We start from the raw sequence: 22,424 nt of genomic DNA, 5'->3' as shown, positions 1-22,424 counted from the left end.
GATACAGGAAACTTCATTCAATAAAAGTACTGTGACATAAGTAATATATAAGTAATTTATATATTACATAATGTATAAGAATATATAAGAATGCTTTTAAAAATAAATTCAGAGCCCTATTGTACACAGTACAACAAAACAAATGCTAGTGAGATATTTTTAAATGTTAAATAATAAAGGAAAATAGAAGAAAACATAAACATTATCTAATTTGTAGATGGACTTCCTCCATTAAAGTAATCAAAATAATGGAGAAAATCACAGACTTCAAAATTATATAATGTGGTGGATAAAAATACACTCTGTGAGACCAGACAAATCTGGATTAAATCAGTGGTCTTCCATTTATTTCCGACTGACTACATTTACTGTAATTATATATTACAATTAGAACTGGTAACTAAAAGATACCCAAAAGAAAAATATATACCTTTGGACTAAAAAGGAGATAGAACTAAGGACTTGACAGCTATTTATAAATAAGACAGAATGAGTACGCCATATATGAAAATATACAGTGTGGTATATGACTAAAGTAGTAATTACAGACTTAAGTGAATTTATTAGAAAACTAGTACACTGGCCAGTTTTCTTATCCACTCATGACAAAGAACAAACAGCAAAAAGGAGTTTTAAAACAGAAAGGAGTTTATTGTTGGCAGTAGGCAGAGTGCAGAATTCCTGGGAGAGCCCGAGAAACAAGCGTGGATGCCATATAGCTGGAAGAAGTACACCTGGAAAAACACCCAGTCCCACCAGAGGACAGCTCCAGCAGTGGCCCCCTGCCTCTACTCACTGCTCACTACTCAACATCTCTAGAGCCAGAAGCTACATTCTAGCTGGTGAGGAATAAATAACCAAACACCTCTGTAGCCATTTGCTTCTCTCTCTCAGGATGATCAACCCCTTAAATGACATGCAGTTGTTTTCATATTAGCAAAATCCCTGCATAAAAATCATGGCAACCCTACAGAAAGATAGTGAAACTGTCTTGTTCTCCTTACCATGTGAAAGCAAAGAGAAAATGTAAGAAGCCAGTTAATTTGTAAAGAGATGTTTATTCTCATTCAGAGAAGTACAAAGTAAGACAACAGTGAGTTAATCACTTATTACCCTTTCAGTTTTTTAAAGACTGTACATAAAAGTTTTATAACATCAAGTTTTGGTTATGATTAAATGGGACTCATACACTACTGATCAGCATATAAATTAAGATTTTATATTGGAGGATGATTTGGTAATACTATCAAAATATATGACCCAATAAAATCATTTTTGATACTTTAAATCACAGATTTGCATACATGTATTTACATAAATATGAACATATATTTAAGGATGCTTATATTTGCAAATATGCAGTATATCTCTAGAAAACAGAGATGTGATTCAAAAGTAAATATGTGAACACTTGTTGACAATTTTTGATCCTCATAAACAGTTAACAAATATAGAAAAGCATCAAAGTACTGAGAAAGGATTTATTTGTGACGTGACTTTTTTGAAAAGAGCAGATACACTTTTTACCTCATACCTAATAAGAGGAATTTCCTGGAGACCTCTCCATTTCCTGGTGTCTGGTAATCTATTTAGATTGAGCTGATTGATACTTTGAAGTGGGAATGCCAACAGAATACTGCTGTGTCCTCAAAGGCTATGGGGTAGGTCCTAACTTCTCTGAGATAATTATGGCAAAAGATTGCTTCCTACAGACTCCATGAAGATCATGCTATGGAGAGGGAGAACAGCATAGGGTCATCTTGGATGATGTTTGGTAGGCCATTTGGAGGGTCATGGAACCCCAGCAGCAAGGATCTGGTACCTTTACCTTAGGCAGTTCAGGGTATGGTAGCTTGGGGCTGGGGGTGCCGTCATGAAGAACTTAAACTTTCTCAGCAGGCTCTAAGATGACGGCACTTACAGAAGTAGAGGGCCAATAACAGCAATTCAATAAATTCAGCAAATTACTTATCATTTTGGGGTCACAGTTACTTTACCTGTAAAAATTGGAGAAGGGGTACCTGGGTGTTTGCCTTCACCTCAGATCATGCTTTTGGGATTCACATGCTCATCAGCTCCCTGCTCAGTGGAGAGCCTGCTTCTCCTTTTCCCTCTGCTCCTCACTTGTGCTCTCTCTATGTCAATTGAATAAATAAAATCTTAATTTTTTTTAAATGAAGAATCACCTGGGGATATTACCTTGGGTTTAAACACAGAAATAAGTTTGTGTGCTTTATGATACTTTTATGAAACTTATGGCCAGTCATAGCAACGCATCCTGTATTAGCCTACCCCCTTCAACACCCTGTGTTTTTATATATTGCTTTGATTCAGGAAGTTTAAAGCCCAGTAAATTATGTTGTAACATTATTAAATCTATAAATTTATTGCATTTGATTACAAATACAGTATGTGTAACAGCTTTTCTGAACGAATAATGAGATATAATGCCTAGCAAACCATTAAATCAATGATGATGGTTATTATTAATATTAATGAAATTGATCATGAATATTTATTACCTTGTAAACATTTAATGTGCAGTAATTATTTTTATAAGTAACATAATAGGTCTCCTGCCTGAGTACACAGTTATCCATTAATATTGGAATTAATATACTCTGAAGAATAGCCTTATTATTCAGTTATCATAGAATATGTAGCACAATAAAATAACATTGTAGTCAGTTTTCCCTTCCCAAAATGAAAATCGATATATTTAAAAGTGCCATCTGCATACGGTTAATGCATTGCCTTCCTCCTCTAAAATAAAAATTGGATTCATTTCTTTTATTACACATTAAATGTTGATTTAGTTAGATCCCTAACACTTAAAATAGACTTGCAATTTAAAAAAAAAAAAACTTGCATTTTAGCTGAAAAATATCTTTCCAAATTCTCATAGTTATGACAAATATATACAATTGAAGTTGAAACATGAGATTCTTTCACTGTGGTTATTAGAGCCCAGATCAGACTCCAATTTATAACTTAAAGCCCTCTCTGTATTATAACATGTCAAATAGATATTTAAACAGGGAATCTGCCTTCCTCTTTTTGTTAATCTCTCTTAAGCATCCTCTTCCATGTAACTTGAATTCAACAAGAGAGATTTCTAACACTAAAGAGAAATAACTGAGATTACCATATATATATATATATATATATATATATATATATATATGAACATAATGAAAAAAATGATGAGATAAAAATGTAGCCAACCATAGTCACTTTTCCATTAAGTTGAACAAATATTCTATCAGGAATTCCTATATACTTATAATAACTTTTCATTTTTCCTATTTATTGCAATTTATCTAAAGATGTTGATTTTTAAGTCCTATTTCTGAATGTCTTGGTTTTTTCCCTGAGCCTTTGGAAGCCTTTGAGAATGCATTGCGGAATGGCAAATAGAATTATCTTCTTTTAAATGATTTAGCTTTCCCATTTCTCTCGGTGTAGAAAGAACTGAGCAAACTGTGTTCTTCATCCTACAGACTGCATATTTAAAAAAATTTATTAAAGAGCTTTTGAGTAGTGAGGAGGATATTTTAAAGTACTATTTCTCCATAACTCTATATCTTCCACTGTAAAGCTTTTCTAGTTTTATCACTTTCGAAATACCTGTTACTACCTACACCCACTGCGTTGACAATGATTTCTTCCTGTTTGGTTATCTGCATCGTGCAGTCTATCAATTGATTGTATGTCACTATTTTTCTCCAGCATTGAAGCAAAAATAAACAGATAAAAAAATAAAGCTACAATATTTGAGGAAGACTAAAGTTCAGTACAGGAGAAAATGGTATCATACCTGCAGAACTTAGAGATGAACCAGACAGTAAATCATCAAATGTCCCTTTCTGTGTCAGCAGAGATGACAGTTTTAGGGTGACTTGAGGTAGCTTCCAGAGAAGAATGTGAGTATAGAAGGTAGATTCAAATATGTGAGTTTATTTACCTCATCTTTGCCATCATCTTCATACTAAACATTTGTAGGAATTAAGCATTTTCAAGTAGTTTTCATGTCTGTTACTAACATGATTCTCACAGCTATGCTGTAAAATAGAAAAGCCAAATGCTGCCATCTCTAATTTAGTGACTTGGAGAGAATCACTGACTTGTTCAAGATCATGTTACAAAGAAGGACAAGTATTGCAGGTCTTTCCACTCTCTCCGGGCTGATTCTCTCGTATTCTTTCACTAGTAAAAAGAGAAAAAAAACATGGCACCAGAACATCTAATTAAGCAAAACTTAACAGTGGCTCCAATATTTAAAAAAAAATAGACAAAATAAGAATGTCTGGATGAACTGGGAGTGAGGAGGGTGTAGGAGTACCTCTCACTAAAGTCCCTTTAACCTCCCTCCCTAAGGCCACAGTGCCTTACCCTAATGGATGTTCGCCTAGACCCCGCTGCCAGTTGTCTAGACCTTATCTCTCTGTAGGCAGCTCTTTACTCATTGGGTGACAATAATATTTTGGAATGCTCCTCTGTGTGAAACAGGATTTCTTCCCCTGATCTGAACCATTTCACCCTCTTTGTCAATCCTGATGGTCTACTGCTCTAGGGACCAGTTCTCTTTGTCACAGGAATTATTATTAACATAAGTCTCCTCGATTCTGGACATATCACTTCCTAATTTAAATTCAATATTTGAAAATTTCCCCTGTTAAATTTGGCATTCGATAAAAATGTCACGGGCTTGAGCAGGTCATTGAAAGATTAAGATAGCCAAAAGAAATGAGAGAGAAACAGGAGCTGTAAAGAGTTTGGACAGATATAATCAGCATCCCACATTTTCATATCCTTGAGAAGATGATAGGGATGGTGTGAAGAACCTTGAGAGTGAGGGGGAAGGGTTCCAGCTGAATAAAGTGAACTCTAGGGATTGTGAATTCTTGAACAGGTGATAAATCAGGTAAATAAATACAAATTTGTCAGGAAAATCATTCTGGCAGGGCAGTGCAGGACAGTGAATACAGAAGACAAATTAAAGAAAAATGGCAGTTCATCCTCCTACTCCTGTTATAAGACAAAGAATACTTGGCTCAGGACTGTATGAGTGGAAAGGGAGACTAGAGATGATTGAAAGGATACTCTGCATAAGGATTTGTGATAAATTGTTGCTAAATTGGCAAGAGTGGAGTGGACAGTGAAGAATCAGAAGGAATGGGAGATGCAGCAAGCCAGGTTAGGGGGGGAAATGTTGAATTCAGTTTGGGAGCTATTGTATTTAGGTAAGTAGAAATATGTCCCCAGTTATTTTAGTTGAATTCATGGTTATGGATGTTCATCTAAGAGAGTGAAAGTTTAGAGAAAAGAGAAAAAGGACAGGGAAATGTTCTAGAATCAGCAATCAAAAGCAGGAACAGTTGGCAATCTTTTAGAACAATTGCATTGATTTTCTTACATTTCTATGAATTCTGAATTACATTTTATGGTTAAGTGCTATACTAGTTTCAGTAATCACTGGGACCTGTAGATTAACTAAACAATGGAGAAATGGAGAATTGGGCAGGTTAGGTGAATGCTTATGGAATCTGGTGTTTTAGTCAACATAAAGAAATTTCCAGGGGTACCTGGGTGGGTCAGACACTTAAGCATCTGCCTTCTGCTTAGGTCATGATCCCAGGGTCCTGGAGTGGGGCCCTGTGTTGTTAGGCTCCTTCCTCAGTGGAGAGTCTGCTTCTCCCTCTCCCTTCATCCTTCTGCCCCATTCGTGTGCGCTCTCTCTCTCAAATAAATAAAATCCTTAAAATTTTTTTTCCAGTCATTATCATTTCCCCAAAGCATTCTTGCCTTTAACTTCTGTCCCTTAATTTGGATGTATTTGACATGATTTCTCTCTCTCCCATTTGTCATAAAAGCTATAACAGTTAACCTTTGAATTGATACTTGATAATCCTTTTAAATAATTGATACACAATATTGTGATGTATAAGAAAAATATATATTTGATCTTCATCCACATTTCCTGGTTCACAACTCCTAAAACACTTGGAATTTCATAAATGTTGAGAATGAGAAAGGTGCCTTTTTATGTTAATGAGGTGAAACATCTTTTGGAAAGCACCTAGAGATGAAGGCTTATGGCCATTGGAGCCCACCCTGTGATTAGAGAGGGTTGAACTTTCAATCCCAGCCCCTACCCTTCTAGGAGGGCAGAGGCGCATGACATTAAATGAGTTGCCAATGGCCAATGATTTAATAAATCATGCCTGTGTAATGAAGCCAAAAGGATGGGGTTTGCAGAGCTTCCAGGTTGGTGAGCCTGTGGACCTGTTGGGTGAGGTGAAGGTGGTGGGCCGAGAAGGGATATGGAAGCTTGGCACCCTTTTTCTGTGCCTTGTCCTCTGCAGCTCTTCCATCTGGCTATTCCTGAGTTCTGTTCTTTTATAATAAACTGGCAATCTAGGAAGTAAAATGTTTCTCCTGAGTTCTGTCAAACCCAAGAAGAAGGTTTGGGGAACTTCTGGTCTATAGCGGATTGGTTGGAAACACAGATGATGACTTGGACTTGGAACTGTTATCTGCTGGGGACAGTTCCGTAGGATGGAACTAGGTACATGATGTCAGCATTGAGTTGAATTCTCAGACACCTTGCTCATGTCTGAGAATTGCTCATTGGTACTCATTGGGAATTCTCGATTTCAGACCACGAAATTAGGTACAGAACCCAAAATAATACCTAAATAGCCCCATGGTTATATTTTCCTTCTCTTTTTGTTTAGTGTGAATTTTAAAATTAGAGGCAAAAACTCCTTAATGTTAAAGAATGCCAAAATTAATCATGCCACAAAAACCATTTGAGAAGTCTGGTAGATGGTTTTTACCCTGCCTCATAAAGCTATATAGAGTTTTCACTTGGGGTGGATGTGGGATTGAGCCATGAAGCTGCACTATGGTTCGCCACCTGGAACAGCATGAGTGATAAGGAAGCAGCTGCATGAAAGCATTTGCTGTGTGAAAGGATAGAAAATATATGTACTGGCCCTTCCAGGGAGGCCTCATTGCTATAGCAGTTTATCCCATTACTAAATACGTGCTGCGCTGATAGCCTCACATTTCAGCTGCTGACCAGCAGCATGGCCCTGAGCTTTAATAGGGAGCATATGATCACTCCAGCTGGCAGGTGACACCATTTGGCAACATTCCCCAGCAGCTCAACAAAAGATTTTCAAACATCAAAGCAAGGGGAAAGACCTCTGCCTTTATAAGGAAAGTGGTTTGACTGTGCATGCATTTTGCTTCCATGAGAATTATTGCTTCTAACTTGCTGAATTCTGTAAAGGAAAGGGCACACTTAGAGAATGAAATTAGCTTGGAAAATTTGCAAACTGTTCATTCAAATTGATAAATAAATGGTAAATTACAGGAAATTTAATTTTGTGTTTAAAAAAGGAATGCAGCTTGAATATAAAGATGGAGATTTTTAAAGATTCAATCTGCAAATACAAGCCAATAAGAATTTAGATTGGCTAGGCTATGAAAACTTAAGAGTCTTCAATTTTATTGAAGAGACCTTAGAGGTCTCTTAGGAAGATGTAATTTCACTATATGGGAAATTTATGAAGCAGTGTAATGTCTACCTGACGGGTCATGCTCCTTGAAAGGAGCAACTTAGGAATATCTTGGGTCTCTTAATTATGAACCACAGCATCATTTTCTGTCTTGCTACGAACTGGGGACCCAGAAAAATGGGGCCATCCTCTTGGTCCTTGCATTTTTTTATTGAAAAAGCAATGGGTAGATTAGTAGGAAAAATAAATATATCTGAGCATTATGTTCTTATATTAATCTCTGAATATAATTTAAAAATTAAATTTGCGGCAGCCTGGGTGGCTCAGCGGTTTAGCTCTGCCTTCAGCCCAGGGCCTGATCCTGGAGACCTGGGATCAAGTCCCACATCGGGCTCCCTACACGGAGCCTGCTTCTCCCTCTGCCTGTGTCTCTGCCTCTCTCTCTCTCTCTCTTTCTCTCTCTCTCTCTTTCTCTGTCTCTCATGAATAAATAAAATCTTTAAAAAATTAAATTTGTTTATAGGTAAGCATAAGAAATGGAACTATGGGTATGACTGTCAGTTGGCTGATGGCTATCTTAGTGCATGTGAGAAACGCATCTACCTCAGAAAGCATGTCCTCTTATTCTCAGGAAGTTTGTAGAGTTACAGTAATACTCTTTAAGTGGCTTAAGTCCCATTGCCCTTACATTTTTCTGGCCAGTATTGGGACAACCATTTCATTTCTGGAAAAAAAAAAACTTAATCAAATTAAATATGTACCGTGCTGTTAGAACAGAGTATTCAAGCCTACACATATGTTTCCCATTATACTAACTGATATTTTTATCTACTCTGAACACCAAATTGTATTTTTTCATATTACAAAATTTGGGGATGCTTGTTAATATTACAAGAAGATTTAGGGTAAAATTCTTTATATAGAAAATTCTCCTGTAACATGAATAGTATTCTTTAATTCATTTGCATCTTTATAGGAAGAAAACATGGTCTTTAATTCAGTAAGAATTTACGGTTTGGGGGCACCTGGATGGCTCAGTCAGTTAAATGTCTGCCTTTGGCTCAGGTCATGATCCCAGAGGCCTGGGATTGAGCTCCCCACATCAGACTTCCTGTTTAGCATGGAATCTGCTTCTTTCTCTCCCTCTACCCGTCCCCACCTCTGCTCATGCTCTCTCTCTCTCACTCTGTGCTCTCTCTCTCTCTCCCAAATAAATAAATGAAATCTTTTCAAAAATTCAGTGAGAATTTTATAAGTGCTTATAGACTAATTCTACATGAACTAAAAAAGATACATTACCATGAATCTTATTTACAGATAATATGTTCTTAAGTGCCAAAGTGATTTATGTTTCTGAAAAGTCCCTGTGCTCATCACATTCTATAGGCCTCGTGGAGTAGGAATTGAGCTGGATTCAGGGGGTACCACAGATGGGCTGGGTCATCAATCATCCCATCCCACTCCCCCAGTGCAGAGCTTCTCAAGCTCTCTACAGCAAAGGATCCGAAGTCATTTACTGGTTTTATTTTTGTGTTTACTTGCTTTCTTACTGATCAAAAAACACGGTCCCATTGTATACATTTAGAATATAGCTCATGCCATATGCATCTCACCTCGGAATTCTACATCTACACCTCGGAACTGGCCTGTATCCTGTTCATCAAATTGCATACAAAGATCATGTGCTTGGGTCTTGCAAACTTCAAACTGCTTTAAAAATGCCTCAGTACTTGCTTTTAACTCTTGTGCTTAGCTCATTGCATACCCTTAACAAACAGTTGCCCTCATCTGTGGATCACATTTTGAATAGCACTGCTTTTGTGGGATTTTCTGTCCTAGTAAGGCCGAAAACTGTATCATATTTTTCAAAGTTGCTTGCAGCCTGGATGTGATTTAGATTCCTGTATTTTTTTTATGTGTGTGTGATTTAGATTCCAATAATGTGCTAGTGCTTGGCCTGGAATCTGTGTTGAGATCCTTAGGAAAAGACAGAAGTTCCCATTTCACAGGGTAGTTTGTGCCAGATAAGTGGCTTCCTGTAGCCACAAAGGCAGCTTTAAAGATGAGAGAAATGGCGATATGATACTGAGGGTTAGAAGTTGTCCTGGAAGCTTGGCTTAGATGCCTTTTCCTCTAGCCTACCCAATTATTTTATAAACCATCTAATATCTGGTAATAAATCTTATTGTGTGATCTACTCAGTTTCTGTTATATAAGAAGTAAGGGTAAATCTGATAAAGATTTATTTGCCAACTATAAATATGGGATGGCTCATGTTTTCGGAGTGGTTGGGAGTTAGCTTGTCGAGAACAATATTCTCAAACTTTATTCTGCTTCTAGATCAGCTGAAAACATTTTTAAAATACTAATTCTGATCCCATAGTACAGCCCAGTGACCTGAGATTCTATATGCCTAATAAGCTCCCAGTTAGTTACAATGGTTGGTCCACACATCTGACTTTGAGTAGCCAAATTCTAGCCTTAGAAACAATTTCCATCTCCAGGGACCTAGACTACAGATGTTAGTCTGCAGCAAGACAAGGAGAAGCTACTCTGACTAATTTATTACTTCCCCTAGATTAGAAACAAAGTGCCATGATGACATCCAACCATATTTTTTTTCTTTTTTCTTTTGTTTTTTGCCTTATTATGAACAGTTGTTTTTTGTTTGTCTTTATCAAGAGAGAAGAAGAGGAGGGGAGGATTAAAGGAGAATTCAAAGCAAAGAGGTTTTAAGTGGGATTTGCAAGGTGCCACTTTTTTGCCCCCCTCAGTGCATTCAGCCCATCTATTTTAAAACACACTTATCTTTTACTAATAGCTTATGATGCCGGATCTTCAGTCTATAATTTTATTTGCTTCCCGTGAAGAGGAACTATTTTCACCTGGTATTTTTTGTGGCAGAGGTGCTTCAGGCCACATTTGGAGACTTTTCCTGAGCATTATAGACATGCTACCTGAATGTGGAGAGAGCTTGCTTCAGAGAAGCAAAGAAGATGGCAGATGGGGTTCCATGTAGCAGTCCTGTAGAATCAGTGTAGACAGAAGTGGGTAGAAGAATGGGACTACTCATTTGTGAATTCAGTGAGAAGAGCGGGCAGGGCTCCACGCTACTGGCTGAGTGACAATCTGAGGGAGGGCATTGGTGCAGTGACAGATAACAGAGAGCTTTGGATACCAGAAAAGAAAGTTGAGGTTAAATCCTGAGGAAATGGGGTTACTTAGAAGTTTCTCTTTAAGAAGCTAAAGAATGATAATGGTATTTTAGGAGACAGATTAGACTACCTTTAGAAAGAAGGTATATTTCCACGGATGTTATGACTATTAAGTTTTTTTTTAAAGATTTTATTTATTTATTTATGAGAGACACAGAGAGGGAGGCAGAGACATAGGCAGAGGGAGAAGCGTGCTCCCCATGGGGAGCCTGATGCAGAACTCGATCCCAGGACCCTGGGATCACAACCTCAGTGGAAAGTAGATGCTCAACCACTGAGCCACCTAAGTGCCCTTGATGTTATGACTGGACTACAGAAATAATTTTGGGAAAAAAGGATTTGAATTCAATTGCATTCTATTTTTGTGAACTTGAATAACTTGAATTACCAAAACTGAAATTTACAATTTATCAGTTTTAACCCTGACCTGAAATTAAAATGTCAATGATGTGGCTCATTGCAGCTTAAAAGTAACTGTAAAAAATATCTGTGCTCTATCATCTCTTGTAAAGTTTCTTCAAGACAGGTACTGAACTCTACTTTCCACTATTTCTTTTTTTTCCTCAGTATTTATCTGGTTTATTGCCTGTCCATAGTAAGCATTCAGTACATGTTTGAATGCTTCTGTCTGATGTAAGGTATGCTAACTAACATCTGCTTCTGTCTCAAAGCCCAGCTTTTTTTCCATTAAGTCTTGGCCATCCAGGCTATCCTGAACATAGCATGTAAAGGAAAAGGAAAATGTCACAGTGACCATCACATCTTCTCTCAGACCACCCTTGCCTGTTACTTTCTGAGAAGGGGCATGTTCTCATGAAAACCTTAATGAATCAGGATGTATAGTTCCTCTAAGCTCTTAGGGTCAACTTTTTGCATGGCCAGAATAAAGGAAAGACTAGTACAAATGGCAGCTGAATAATTTAGTAACCGTGGATCATTCTGTGACCCTATTTAATCTCGCCAACAATCACAAAATGGTCATACCAAGGTCTAAAATGTACCGCACTGTGTGTCTTCAGATACTCCTATTGCCTTGACCTTCAGCTCTGATGTGCTCATGATTATTACAAGTATATAAGCCATTCAGAACTTTCAATTAATTCCAACCTTTGTTTCTGGATCTGCCTACTGAACGTTAGCTGGTTGGGTATATCTTGGATATGTCCATATCAAATCAAGACATTAATGATAAACTGATTTATCCACTGCCAGGAACTTGCTTCTCATTCCATGCTCCCCATTCAAAAAAAAATACAGTGCTGCTCATGAGATTGCTAGAAACCTCCAAGTTATTTAATGTTTCATATTCTTTTCACCCTTTCAAATATCCATCAGGTTGCATGGATTCTAACTCCTTTTTTCTTACAGCTGGTAACTCCTTTTAATTTCTATTGCTATCACTTTGGTTGGCACCTTTATAAGCCTCATAAGCAGAAAGATTTAGTTGGAATCATCCTTCTGTTATTTGCTGGATTTAGGGGAGACATTTAGATTGTATTTCCTTATCTTAAACAAATGGCTTTCTACCTTACAGAGTAGTTATAAGGATTACAATTAGATATTCTAGGTAAAACTCAACACAGGGCATGTCTTATAGTAGACATTCAATAATGGTTAATCTCATATTCATGATCATACCTCTCAGCTCAAGCATTACCTGTCCATAGTTAGCACTCAATACATGTTTGTATTTATTGATATGTGCATTATGTCAGTGACATCATCATAATCATCATCGTAGCCTTCATCTCCTATCTTGTGTCCTGATATTCCACCCTCTACCTCACCATTAAAATGTATACAAAATACAAATACCATCTCCTTTTTGCTGCACAATTTTCAGTGGTGCAATCATCCACAGGAAGTGCTTTTCTGGATAGACCTAACTGCCGTTGATCTGACCTACTTTTCAGTTCCACTCCTATTTCTACCATACAACACAAACTCCTTACATTGAGGCCAAAGAAAAAATCTGTTTTCCCCATCAACCAGTTGCTCTTTTATTTCATACCTCCACAAATTCTTTCTCTTAATCTGAAAATTCCTAATGATTAACACGTTTTTTGCATTAAATTAAATAATATGCATTGTTTAAAATTCACCATATTGACCTACTACTTCATATAATCTTCCGTACCTCCCCAAGCAGAAGTATATGCTTGCAACTTAATTAATCTTGACTTTGTACACCCAAAGCCCAATATTAAGTAGAATTAATACAATTTGTTGAAATAATTGGGGTATTGGAAAATTACAGGAAAGACAATAGATTGATGGGTGAATAATATATATGTCATATATTAATATATGTAACTTAATGCTATTTTGTGTCTGTTCTAGTTTCTCATATGTAGGACCTGTCCTGAAAATTAAAATTTATCAAGGAAATATATTTGTTTTGATTTTTCCATAATTACTAATTCTTCCTGAGGACAAGCAGCGCATTTACAAAGTACATGGATAGTACAATCCCGGAGCAGTGAAATAGCAATACTTAGCTGATTGACAATCAGCAAGTAACTTTGGCATTGGCCTCAGCTACAGCATTTGCTCTAACAAACCAATATTTATAGCTTAAATTGTGAGAAGTAGGGAAGACTGGTTGAGAAAATGGGCTCTGATTTTTAAAAATCCAAGTTAAAATTCTAATCTCCTACTTACTAGCTATATGATCTTGACCATGTTCCCTAACCTTTTGGAGACTCCTTCCCTATAAAATGGAAATAATAATGGTATGTCCATAGAGGATTGTTGGGAGTCTCAAATGAAGTTTAAAACTTAGGTTACACATACACAAGACCCACATGACTACCAGAGACTACATTTGGCATCAGGTCTGCTTAGAAGGATATAGAATTGAAACTTGACCTGATCCTAGCTAGCATCAGACATTCCTCATCTGGTGGGAATCCTCATAGAAATCCATGCAGCACAACCCAAATGGAAGAAAAGTTCTACATCAGAAAGACCTAAGAACTGCCCTGGCTTAAAAGTCTCATCTGGTATCTCTTGAGGCAACCTCATTGTCATAGCCTGCAAGGTCCCTATAAAAACAAGCCCTGTTCTAAGAGTTGCCACATTCACGGAAGCCCAAAACTGTGGCCATCTACCAGATATTTGTAGTTTCCCCACTGCAAGTGGAATTTATCCCAAGGGGTCATTTTGTCAAAAATAATACAGTGTAGTAGCATAGCTGACTTCTCAACTTTTATCAGATTACCAGGGTAATTAACTAGAGGTGGTTAACTGATGGTCAAATTCTCTGCAAAAGATTGAAAGGAATGGTTAATGCCTCTGCCTGGAACATGGAAACATGAATTTAGGAAGTATTATATGGTGGATAATATATGCCTGTTTACATGAAGACAATCTCATGAAAGATAAGAAATTATCTAAGGGGAAATTAAATATGGAGAATTGTGTAAAGAGAGGTATTATAGAGGTAATGATTTAGCCATATCTTGCCTGATTTTTCTGAATGAACTCATAAGTGTAAAAGTGCAAACTTACTCATTACAGAGGAAGTTTTGTTCTGTAATTAGTATTGTACCTAATGTATTATTAATACTCCATACATGCTATTTGAGTAAAAATTGGATTTTGATTCTCTCTGTTGTTATAAGAAAAACAGAGCTGACTCACAAGGCCCTTTAACCACCATTCTCGGATGATTCTTCTTCCCAGACGTCTCAACTCAGACAAATTGACTTTGATGCTTTGAGCCCTAATTGTCTCCTAGGAATGCAATTTTCGTACACATGCCAGTAGAATTAAGAAGATTGAATGTGAGTTGTTGCATTAGAATGGACCTGCCTCTCGGTATGGTTAATTACCATAGTTAAATATAGCACCTGAATGACAGGACAGGATTATCAGTGCATTCTCCCACTAGAACAGATGGCTCTATCATGGCGACAGGCTGCCTGTGTCTTGTAAACATGCACTATTGGTTATTGAGAATGGGCAAGAGTTCAACTAAGAATCAGCTCAAGGCCATCCAATTCCAGGAAAACCACTCAAAGTGCATATGCCTGTAGTCATTGGCATTCATAACATCATCTTCATGTGTATACGTTTCAACTTAGATTCCAACATCCCTTTAACTCAAGTAGGAGTAGAGAAAGAAAAGTTTGAACATAAATACTTTACTCATAAGTAAATATGGGAGATCTATTTAGAGAGTATTCTTTAATACATAAATAGACTTCTATCTAATGTTTATGATATATTTAAGATACCCATATGTATGTTGTATATTAAAGTGTGAACTAGAAAAGTTGATCTATTTGAATAAGCATACATTATCATTGTAAGTGGCAGCTAAATCTTCAAATGATGTTAAAAATAATGTTAAATTTGTATTTATTTATATTTTCTATCTAAAACAGTATTGTATTAAGTTAGCCAGGCATGTTTGTTTAAATCACTCAACAATGAAAATTATATGTTAACAGCTCTTGGTTTCACATCTTCTAAATTAAAACAAGTCTGGAATGAGTGAAGTGAACAATATGGTGAACTTTAGTTCCAGTTAATTTTGTTTAGTCCCTTTATTTTCTATTTCCTATGAATAGTTTAACAGCTCTTAGAAAATAGGAGGAAATGCAAATGTTAGCTTTGAGTCTAACTGCTTTTACACATCATAAATGTTGATATATTTTCAATGAAATTGGAATTGTACCTCCAAGTAGAAATAAAAATGTCCAAGCTTATTTTACTCTAGAGTGTAGAAGACAAAGTTCATAACTGCTTATTAGTCTGTGATGAGAATACCAATGTTCTTTTGCAGCTTTTGCCGGCAAGAGAAGCTGCCAATGACCTTCCAGTCCTGTGTGATCACCAAAGAGTGCCAGGTGTCAGAGTGGTCAGAATGGAGTCCCTGCTCAAAAACATGCCATGACATGACATCCCCCAGAGGCAATCGCGTCAGGACGCGGATCATTAGGCAGTTTCCTATTGGCAGCGAGAAAGAGTGTCCAGAACTTGAAGAAAAAGAACCCTGTGTGTCTCAAGGAGATGCAGTTGCCCCCTGTGCCACGTGAGTAATTAGGGACTGTAGTTTCGTCTATGAAGTTTCCCCAGATTGCGTGTCTCCCCAGATTCACTTACACATTTGACTTTAACTGAATAGTGTGTTGAGAAATAGTGATTTTTACAAATTCTAAGTGGGAAAAAAATAAAATGCCATTTTACAAACACTGTCTTTAAAAAATTCTGCTTTTACAGAATAAATGTGTCTTTGGCAAGCTATATTTTCAAATTTCCATGAAGTCTAGAATTTTAGCAGCAATTCTCATATATTTTCTGTAATACAGATTGATAGATTTCTTCTGTAAAGGGGAAAATGGTATATTAGGCTTTATGGGCCACATGTATCTCTGTGGCAATGACTCAACAGTACCATTGGAGGGGAGATCAAATATAAACAAATAAGTGGCTATGTTCCAATAAACCATTATTTATAGAAACAGTGGACAGGTTGGATTTGGTTCTTGGGTCTTAGTTTGTCAATCCCCATTCCATAACATAAAATAAACTTTCAGAGGACAGGTTCCTGTTGCTTATGAAGCAAGGCCTATTAAAATCCAATGCTATAGATAACAAATCCTGTTGAAGAGGGTAAGATACTACACCAAAAGAATGAGACTTTAAGCTATTTGAGGACAGGATTATTTACCTTGTTTGGCTTTGTTTGTCACCAGTGTACATTACAGGGTCCTGCACATCACTTTCTATCCATCCATCACTTTTCTAAGTGCCTAATTAATGTTTGTTGAATTCAGGTGAAATAATACTGATTGTGAAACATTCAGCAGCATACCATAATTCTTTTTATCCTTAAAAAAATATTTCCAAGACATTTCTCTGAATTATCTTGGCAATAAATACATTTCAGCTTAGTCTGAATATGGAATATTTATAAAACAACTTGGAGAATCTTAGTTTCTCCGAGGTAGGTGGAAGCTTCACTGAGAGCTTCTCTGGAATATTTCAAACATTTAAAGAACACGCACACAACGCAAACCTCACAAATCAGTGAGGAGGAAAATTGATCCTACTACTACTGTTTCAAACAATAATAACAAGTGATAGCAAAGATAGTGATGATTTACATGAGATCTTCAGTTACTCAGCACTCTGAAATCATCTATTCTCTCCTGATGTAACAAATGACTGCAAACTGCACGGAATTTCCTTCCTAACTTCTCTGCTTGTCCCACTGACCTTTGTTCCTCTCTCTCTATAACAGGCTTGAGGAACTTGTCAGGATCTCCATGTTTTTTCTCTGTTGAGGGTTTTTTTTTTTCTTTTAGCTAGATGTTTCATTCTTTAGCCTCTGAGATATTCAAATACTACTAACAAAATTAATATATATTCTCAATCTCTTTTTTCTTTCCATTTTTGAAAGGTAGCATTTTTATTTTAGGATGTGTAACCAATTTAATTTAGGAAAAATGTAATCCTAGAATGGCCTATATTTGCACACCATTCTATAAAAAATAATTTTTTAAATTCTAATTCCCCTAAGGAATGACTTGTTTGGTTTGACTTTCCTTGTCTCCCTTCACCCCACCCTTTCACTCAAGGCATTAATTATCTATGCTGTTTTTCATTTACCTGAGTGCTGTACTTCCTTTATAAACATATGTCAAGATGTTCCTGCACCTGTGTTCAGCCACTTGTAAAAAAAAAAAATGGATGGGAAGGTCAGTTTCACTGTCATGAAACTCTACCATTGACATAGCAAGTCACCTAGATCAGACATCTAGAGGGCCCTTTAACTTTTTTGTCTAATTGAGATGAACATTAGCACCTCCATTTGTACCTGTGTTGGCTGTTAATCTGATTACTGAGGAAGCATCTTGGTTAAAGTGACACAAAGTGCTACATGAGCCATTTTCTTTATGCTTTTAGAATATCCATTTTCCTCGAGGTGGAGAAATGCCATCACTTTCTATCTTTAGTGGCATCTGGAAATGGTCCCCTGGCTATCTCCTTAAAGCATGAGTTGGGCTGACAAGCCCCCGACATTTCTTTCACATCATAATGTTGATTGGAGCTTTAATTTAGAACCACAGATCGTCTTTCCTGTGTTCCACTGATTAGAAACGTCAGCTCTTTTCAACATTCATCAGGCACTCATCAGGGATTCTCAGTGCTACAGAAAAACACTCATTCTTGACAATAAAGAGAAAGCTCTGAATTGTTATGTTATATTTTTTAATCCTAACACACAATTATAATTTTGATCCAGTGTGAAGTAGTAATTTTCATGCATTTTATTAAAGGCAAAACAAATGTTTGGGTGGATCGTCATTTAGAATGTTTTCCATTCTCAGATTTCAATCCTCCTTTGTTTATAAGCATCTAGAAAGGGCAAGGCCGAGTTCAGCTTAATTGAACATAAAATTTTATGTTTTCAGCATTATGCTCTCTTTTCATAAAATATTTATAAGTAACTTCCAGTAATTGCAATTAAAACAGGATCATCCTAAATTTAACCCCTTTTCAAATGGAGCACTGCTGAGGATAAAGAAGAAATTGAAATGGAATCTGCACCACAGACGTAGTAGTCTATGACTGATTCAGAGGGAAGTGTTTTTTAGATTAATTTTCTTAAGAAAAAAAATATAAGAAGAGCAGAGCAAAGTTTTAATAAACGTGGTTGCCACTGCCAGCATTTTCTTTCTGTAGGTATGGCTGGAGAACTACAGAGTGGGCGGAGTGCCGTGTGGACCCCTTGCTCAGTCAGCAGGACAAGAGGCGGGGCAACCAGACAGCCCTCTGTGGAGGAGGAGTCCAGACACGAGAGGTGTACTGCGTGCAGGCCAATGAAAACCTCCTCTCACACTTAAACACCCACAAGGACAAAGAAGGTAAACTGTCTTCTTCTTCTTAAGGACTTATACATGGAGACTGAGCATGAACTCATCCTGCAGGGAGATAGATAGATGATAGATAGATAGATGATAGATAGATAGATAGATAGATAGATAGATAGATAGATAGATAGATGTATGGATATATTTGGAAAATGAATAGCCATAATTCTGTTCACATCTTCATGGTTGATATCCACTACAGTGAACAGTAATTTAAATTTTGGTTGTAAAAAATATTTTAATCCAATTGTGTGGTCAGTTCTGATTTACTGACAAGTCTCTTTAAATTTTCTGACTGCAGGCCTTGAGTCAAAAGTTAGCAGGAGTAATTAATTCTAAAAATAGAATAAAGTATCTTATAAATATATATATATATAATGCTCATACGTATTCTCAAGTCAAGAGTTCTCTTACATGAAATGTAAAACCTGCTTGTGAGCAACCCCTTTTGCTATTTGTAATATGGTTGAAAAACAAGTTAATTATGGTATTGGGTGAAATTTTCAATTTGAATTTAAATGGAATAAGTACAGAATAAGTGCAGAATACAACTACAGTGAAAACAAAAATTAATGCAAAGGTATGACTTTTTAAAAAACCCTTTGATTAAACCCTCTGACTGGCAAGCATATCTTAGAACATTTTTGGTTAAATCTCAATCGGAGGATCAGATATGGTAAGTGTGCCAAAGGATAAGTGAGTCCAATATGACCATTATGCCAAAAGTATATGTAGTATATATTAATATTGCTCTAAAATTCTAATCATTATTGGATCAAGTTTATATTCAATTGGTTGTTCTTAAGTTGCCACAAATAGGAATGTTATGAGTAGACCTTCTTATCTTCCCTCCTTGAGGAATAGCAGGGCTTTTGTCATTAGACTGTTTAATAAATATTTATTATTAGTTGCCAACAGAGTTCCAAAAATTGAGTAAGGTAGTGAGGATGGAAATACCAATACAAATTTTGTATCAGGAATGTGGTTATCATGAGGACACACAAACAAACCAATAGTAATAATACAATATGAAAGCATTACAATGTGAGTTTTAGAGTAACTGCAGCGGTATCATAGAAACAGAAACTTAGAGGAAGTGGCACTGTAGCTGAGTGATGGCACACCCATTCCATATAGTATGTGGGTCAAGAATGCAAGAGGAATTTTATTCCAGGCAGAGGAGACAGCATGTATTAAAGCACACCATTAAGGAAAAGCAAAAACAAAAGAGAAACCCTGCCAAGCAAGATGAGTATGTTGTTGTATTTGGCAAGTTGTAAATAGGATAGGTTAGTATTTTCCAGCAAATATGTTGGCTGGAAAGGGAAAAGAATAAGAATAAAGACCTCAAAAATGAGAATATTCAGAGAAAAAATCTGGTGAGGGATGACTACAAGAGAAGGGAAAGAACCAACAGAAATGGCTGTTTCAAATAAACAAAAGAAAAGATGACTCCTCTGCCTTCCCCCAAAATGAGTGGTGTGAGTAACGACTCATGGAAAATCAACACTGAAATTCTGCATTTGCAACTTGCAAAATTTAATTGTTTTGCAGCCACTAACTTTACGTAGCATGTCAACTCATTTAAGAATCTAGCCTAGGGATACATTTTACTACTAATGTATCTTGAGGTTGGAAGGAAGTAGCATAAAACATGTAATGTTAGTACATTAATATTTTTTGGCTATTTTAATGGCTACATTTTTAACACTCTTGGATTTATTATAGCAGTCCTTTCAGAGTAATATAATTTCATTGCTAGAAGTAGATCAGATTTTAGTTTCTGAATGTCAATTATGTCCTGTGGGTTATTACTTTCAAAAGATCCCTCAGAATTCTGAATTGCAACTAGGTATTTTTTTTTTAATCATTTTGCCATGGACTCTCCCTATCTCTGTGGAAGCATGGCAGAGCACCAAAAATAAAAGTCACAGAGAAGAAGGAAAACACAAAGAATATGTTTGTTACGATGCGTCTGTTGGACTAAAGCAAATACCAAAACCAAAAAAAAGATCCATGGATATGGAAATAATTGATTTGCTTAATATTAATATTTATTATATAAATATATAACATGAATAGCTTAGGAATTTGTGTCCTTTCACTTAAAATACCAAGAATACTAATAAGCTCCATATAGTCTTTGTAAAAATAGTTAATTCTCCCTAAAAGTTGCAGCTTTTTTTTTCTAAGAAGTTAGGCTTTATGAATCCCCCCTCCCCAGAAGCACTTAACATTTCCCAATGGGAAACTTATTCAATATGCCAGCATCCCAAGGGTGAAATGTAAAGACTATAAATATGTGTGAATGGAGAGTAATTAGGCTGTGGGCTGTGAGGATTGCTCACATTCTATTTCCCTTTAATAAATACGAAAGAATGAAAGCTTACTTGATAAAGAGAGGGAAAGTTCTCAAAATAACTCCTTCAATCAATCCTAATAAGAAGGTACTGATCTCAAGTAATCCTGATTGTGTAACAATGAACAACCTACCCCAAGAGCAATTCATATTGTGGTTAATATGAAAAACAATTGCTTTTGTAGATTCTCACTAAGTGTTCTATGAATAAATGTCTTGTTTTCACATTTAACCATGCTATTAAAAAATACCTTAACCCAAAATAAAATACTTTAACTTAAAATTTCTTGATATAAAATTACTGAAAACAAGTGATATGAAGTTCACAAAAAATCCCCTTATTATCTTGGCATGTCACATTACACAGAAGAATGATAATGATCACATTAGTACAAGGGGGGAGCCACATTATATCACTTTATTCATTGGTATATTCACTATTCTTAATAGACTCACACCACACTGAGCCATAAAAATTCTCCTCCCTGAAGCTAATATGTATAATTTCCAGGAAATCAAAATATGTATTATTAAAGTAGTCGCAAAGTAAAATGTATTATATTTACAACTTAGTATCCTGTCTGTGTCAGTTGAATTATACATGAGAATATTTATTAAGTTGGTGATAGTGTCTATAGACAAGAAGAAAAATGTATCTACATGATTTCGAAGAGTATCCACATTTTATTCATATATTGCTATAGACCATAGGTATCCCTCCCAATCTTGACAACGTTCAGATGAGCAAAATTACCACTTCTTTAGAAGAAAAGTTTGACAAGTTTCTACCTAGAAGAGTTAGTAGTAAAACCCTGGACAATTTCTGTCCAGCAGGCTGGTCAGAATTCCAGCAGACTGTAAAGAGTGTTCAGATAATGCTAACATGAAATCTACCCTTATCAGAATATGACAGGAAGGGGCTCTGCCCATGGAGAAGTTAGCAGTAGCTAGAAAGCTGGTGAAAATGTTGTTGATCATTGGATGCATGAATATGAATTGATTGTTTAGAAGGCTCAAAGTGAAATGAAAGTAGATTTTAGCTATAGTAATCAAGACATTCTTTCTTTTGATACAGATTCAACATGTTTTTAAATGAGGGAAACCAAGAGTGTTGGTTATAAAGCACCATGAAACTTTCTGTGATATAATGTATTTATCAGGAAACTGTAGAACATTATTTTATAGAAAACATAAAAAAATCCACACTGAAATCTGGATAAGGCCTGTGGGATTTGAGATTATTAAGAAAAACAGCCTGGATAATGAGCCTGTATGATGGCATATAATAAGATAAACCAGCAGAAAGGAGGATCAATGGAAAGATAATGGATGGATGGAGGGAGGGAAGAAGGGAAGGAAGGAAGAAAAGAAGGAAAAAAGGAAGGGAGGAAGGATAGTTGAACTGTGAATGGGTAGACAGAAAGGTGAATAAAGAGTTCTA

General features: G+C 36.2%; 1 protein-coding gene across 1 annotated transcript in view; it reads left to right on the top strand.

Moving 5' to 3' along the window:
- The window catches only part of THSD7A (thrombospondin type 1 domain containing 7A), a 427,016-nt gene that overhangs the window by 213,828 nt on the left and 190,764 nt on the right, over nucleotides 1-22,424 (top strand). Inside the window, exons 3-4 of the mRNA XM_055314853.1 lie at nucleotides 15,531-15,779; nucleotides 18,437-18,618. Of these exons, the coding sequence (XP_055170828.1) occupies nucleotides 15,531-15,779; nucleotides 18,437-18,618 (431 nt within the window). The remainder of the gene's footprint in view (nucleotides 1-15,530; nucleotides 15,780-18,436; nucleotides 18,619-22,424) is intronic.

Source organism: Nyctereutes procyonoides, unplaced genomic scaffold (genome assembly GCF_905146905.1).
Source record: "Nyctereutes procyonoides isolate TBG_1078 unplaced genomic scaffold, NYPRO_anot_genome, whole genome shotgun sequence".
Taxonomy (NCBI): domain Eukaryota; kingdom Metazoa; phylum Chordata; class Mammalia; order Carnivora; family Canidae; genus Nyctereutes; species Nyctereutes procyonoides.
This window is presented reverse-complemented; position numbering and strand designations above follow the sequence as displayed.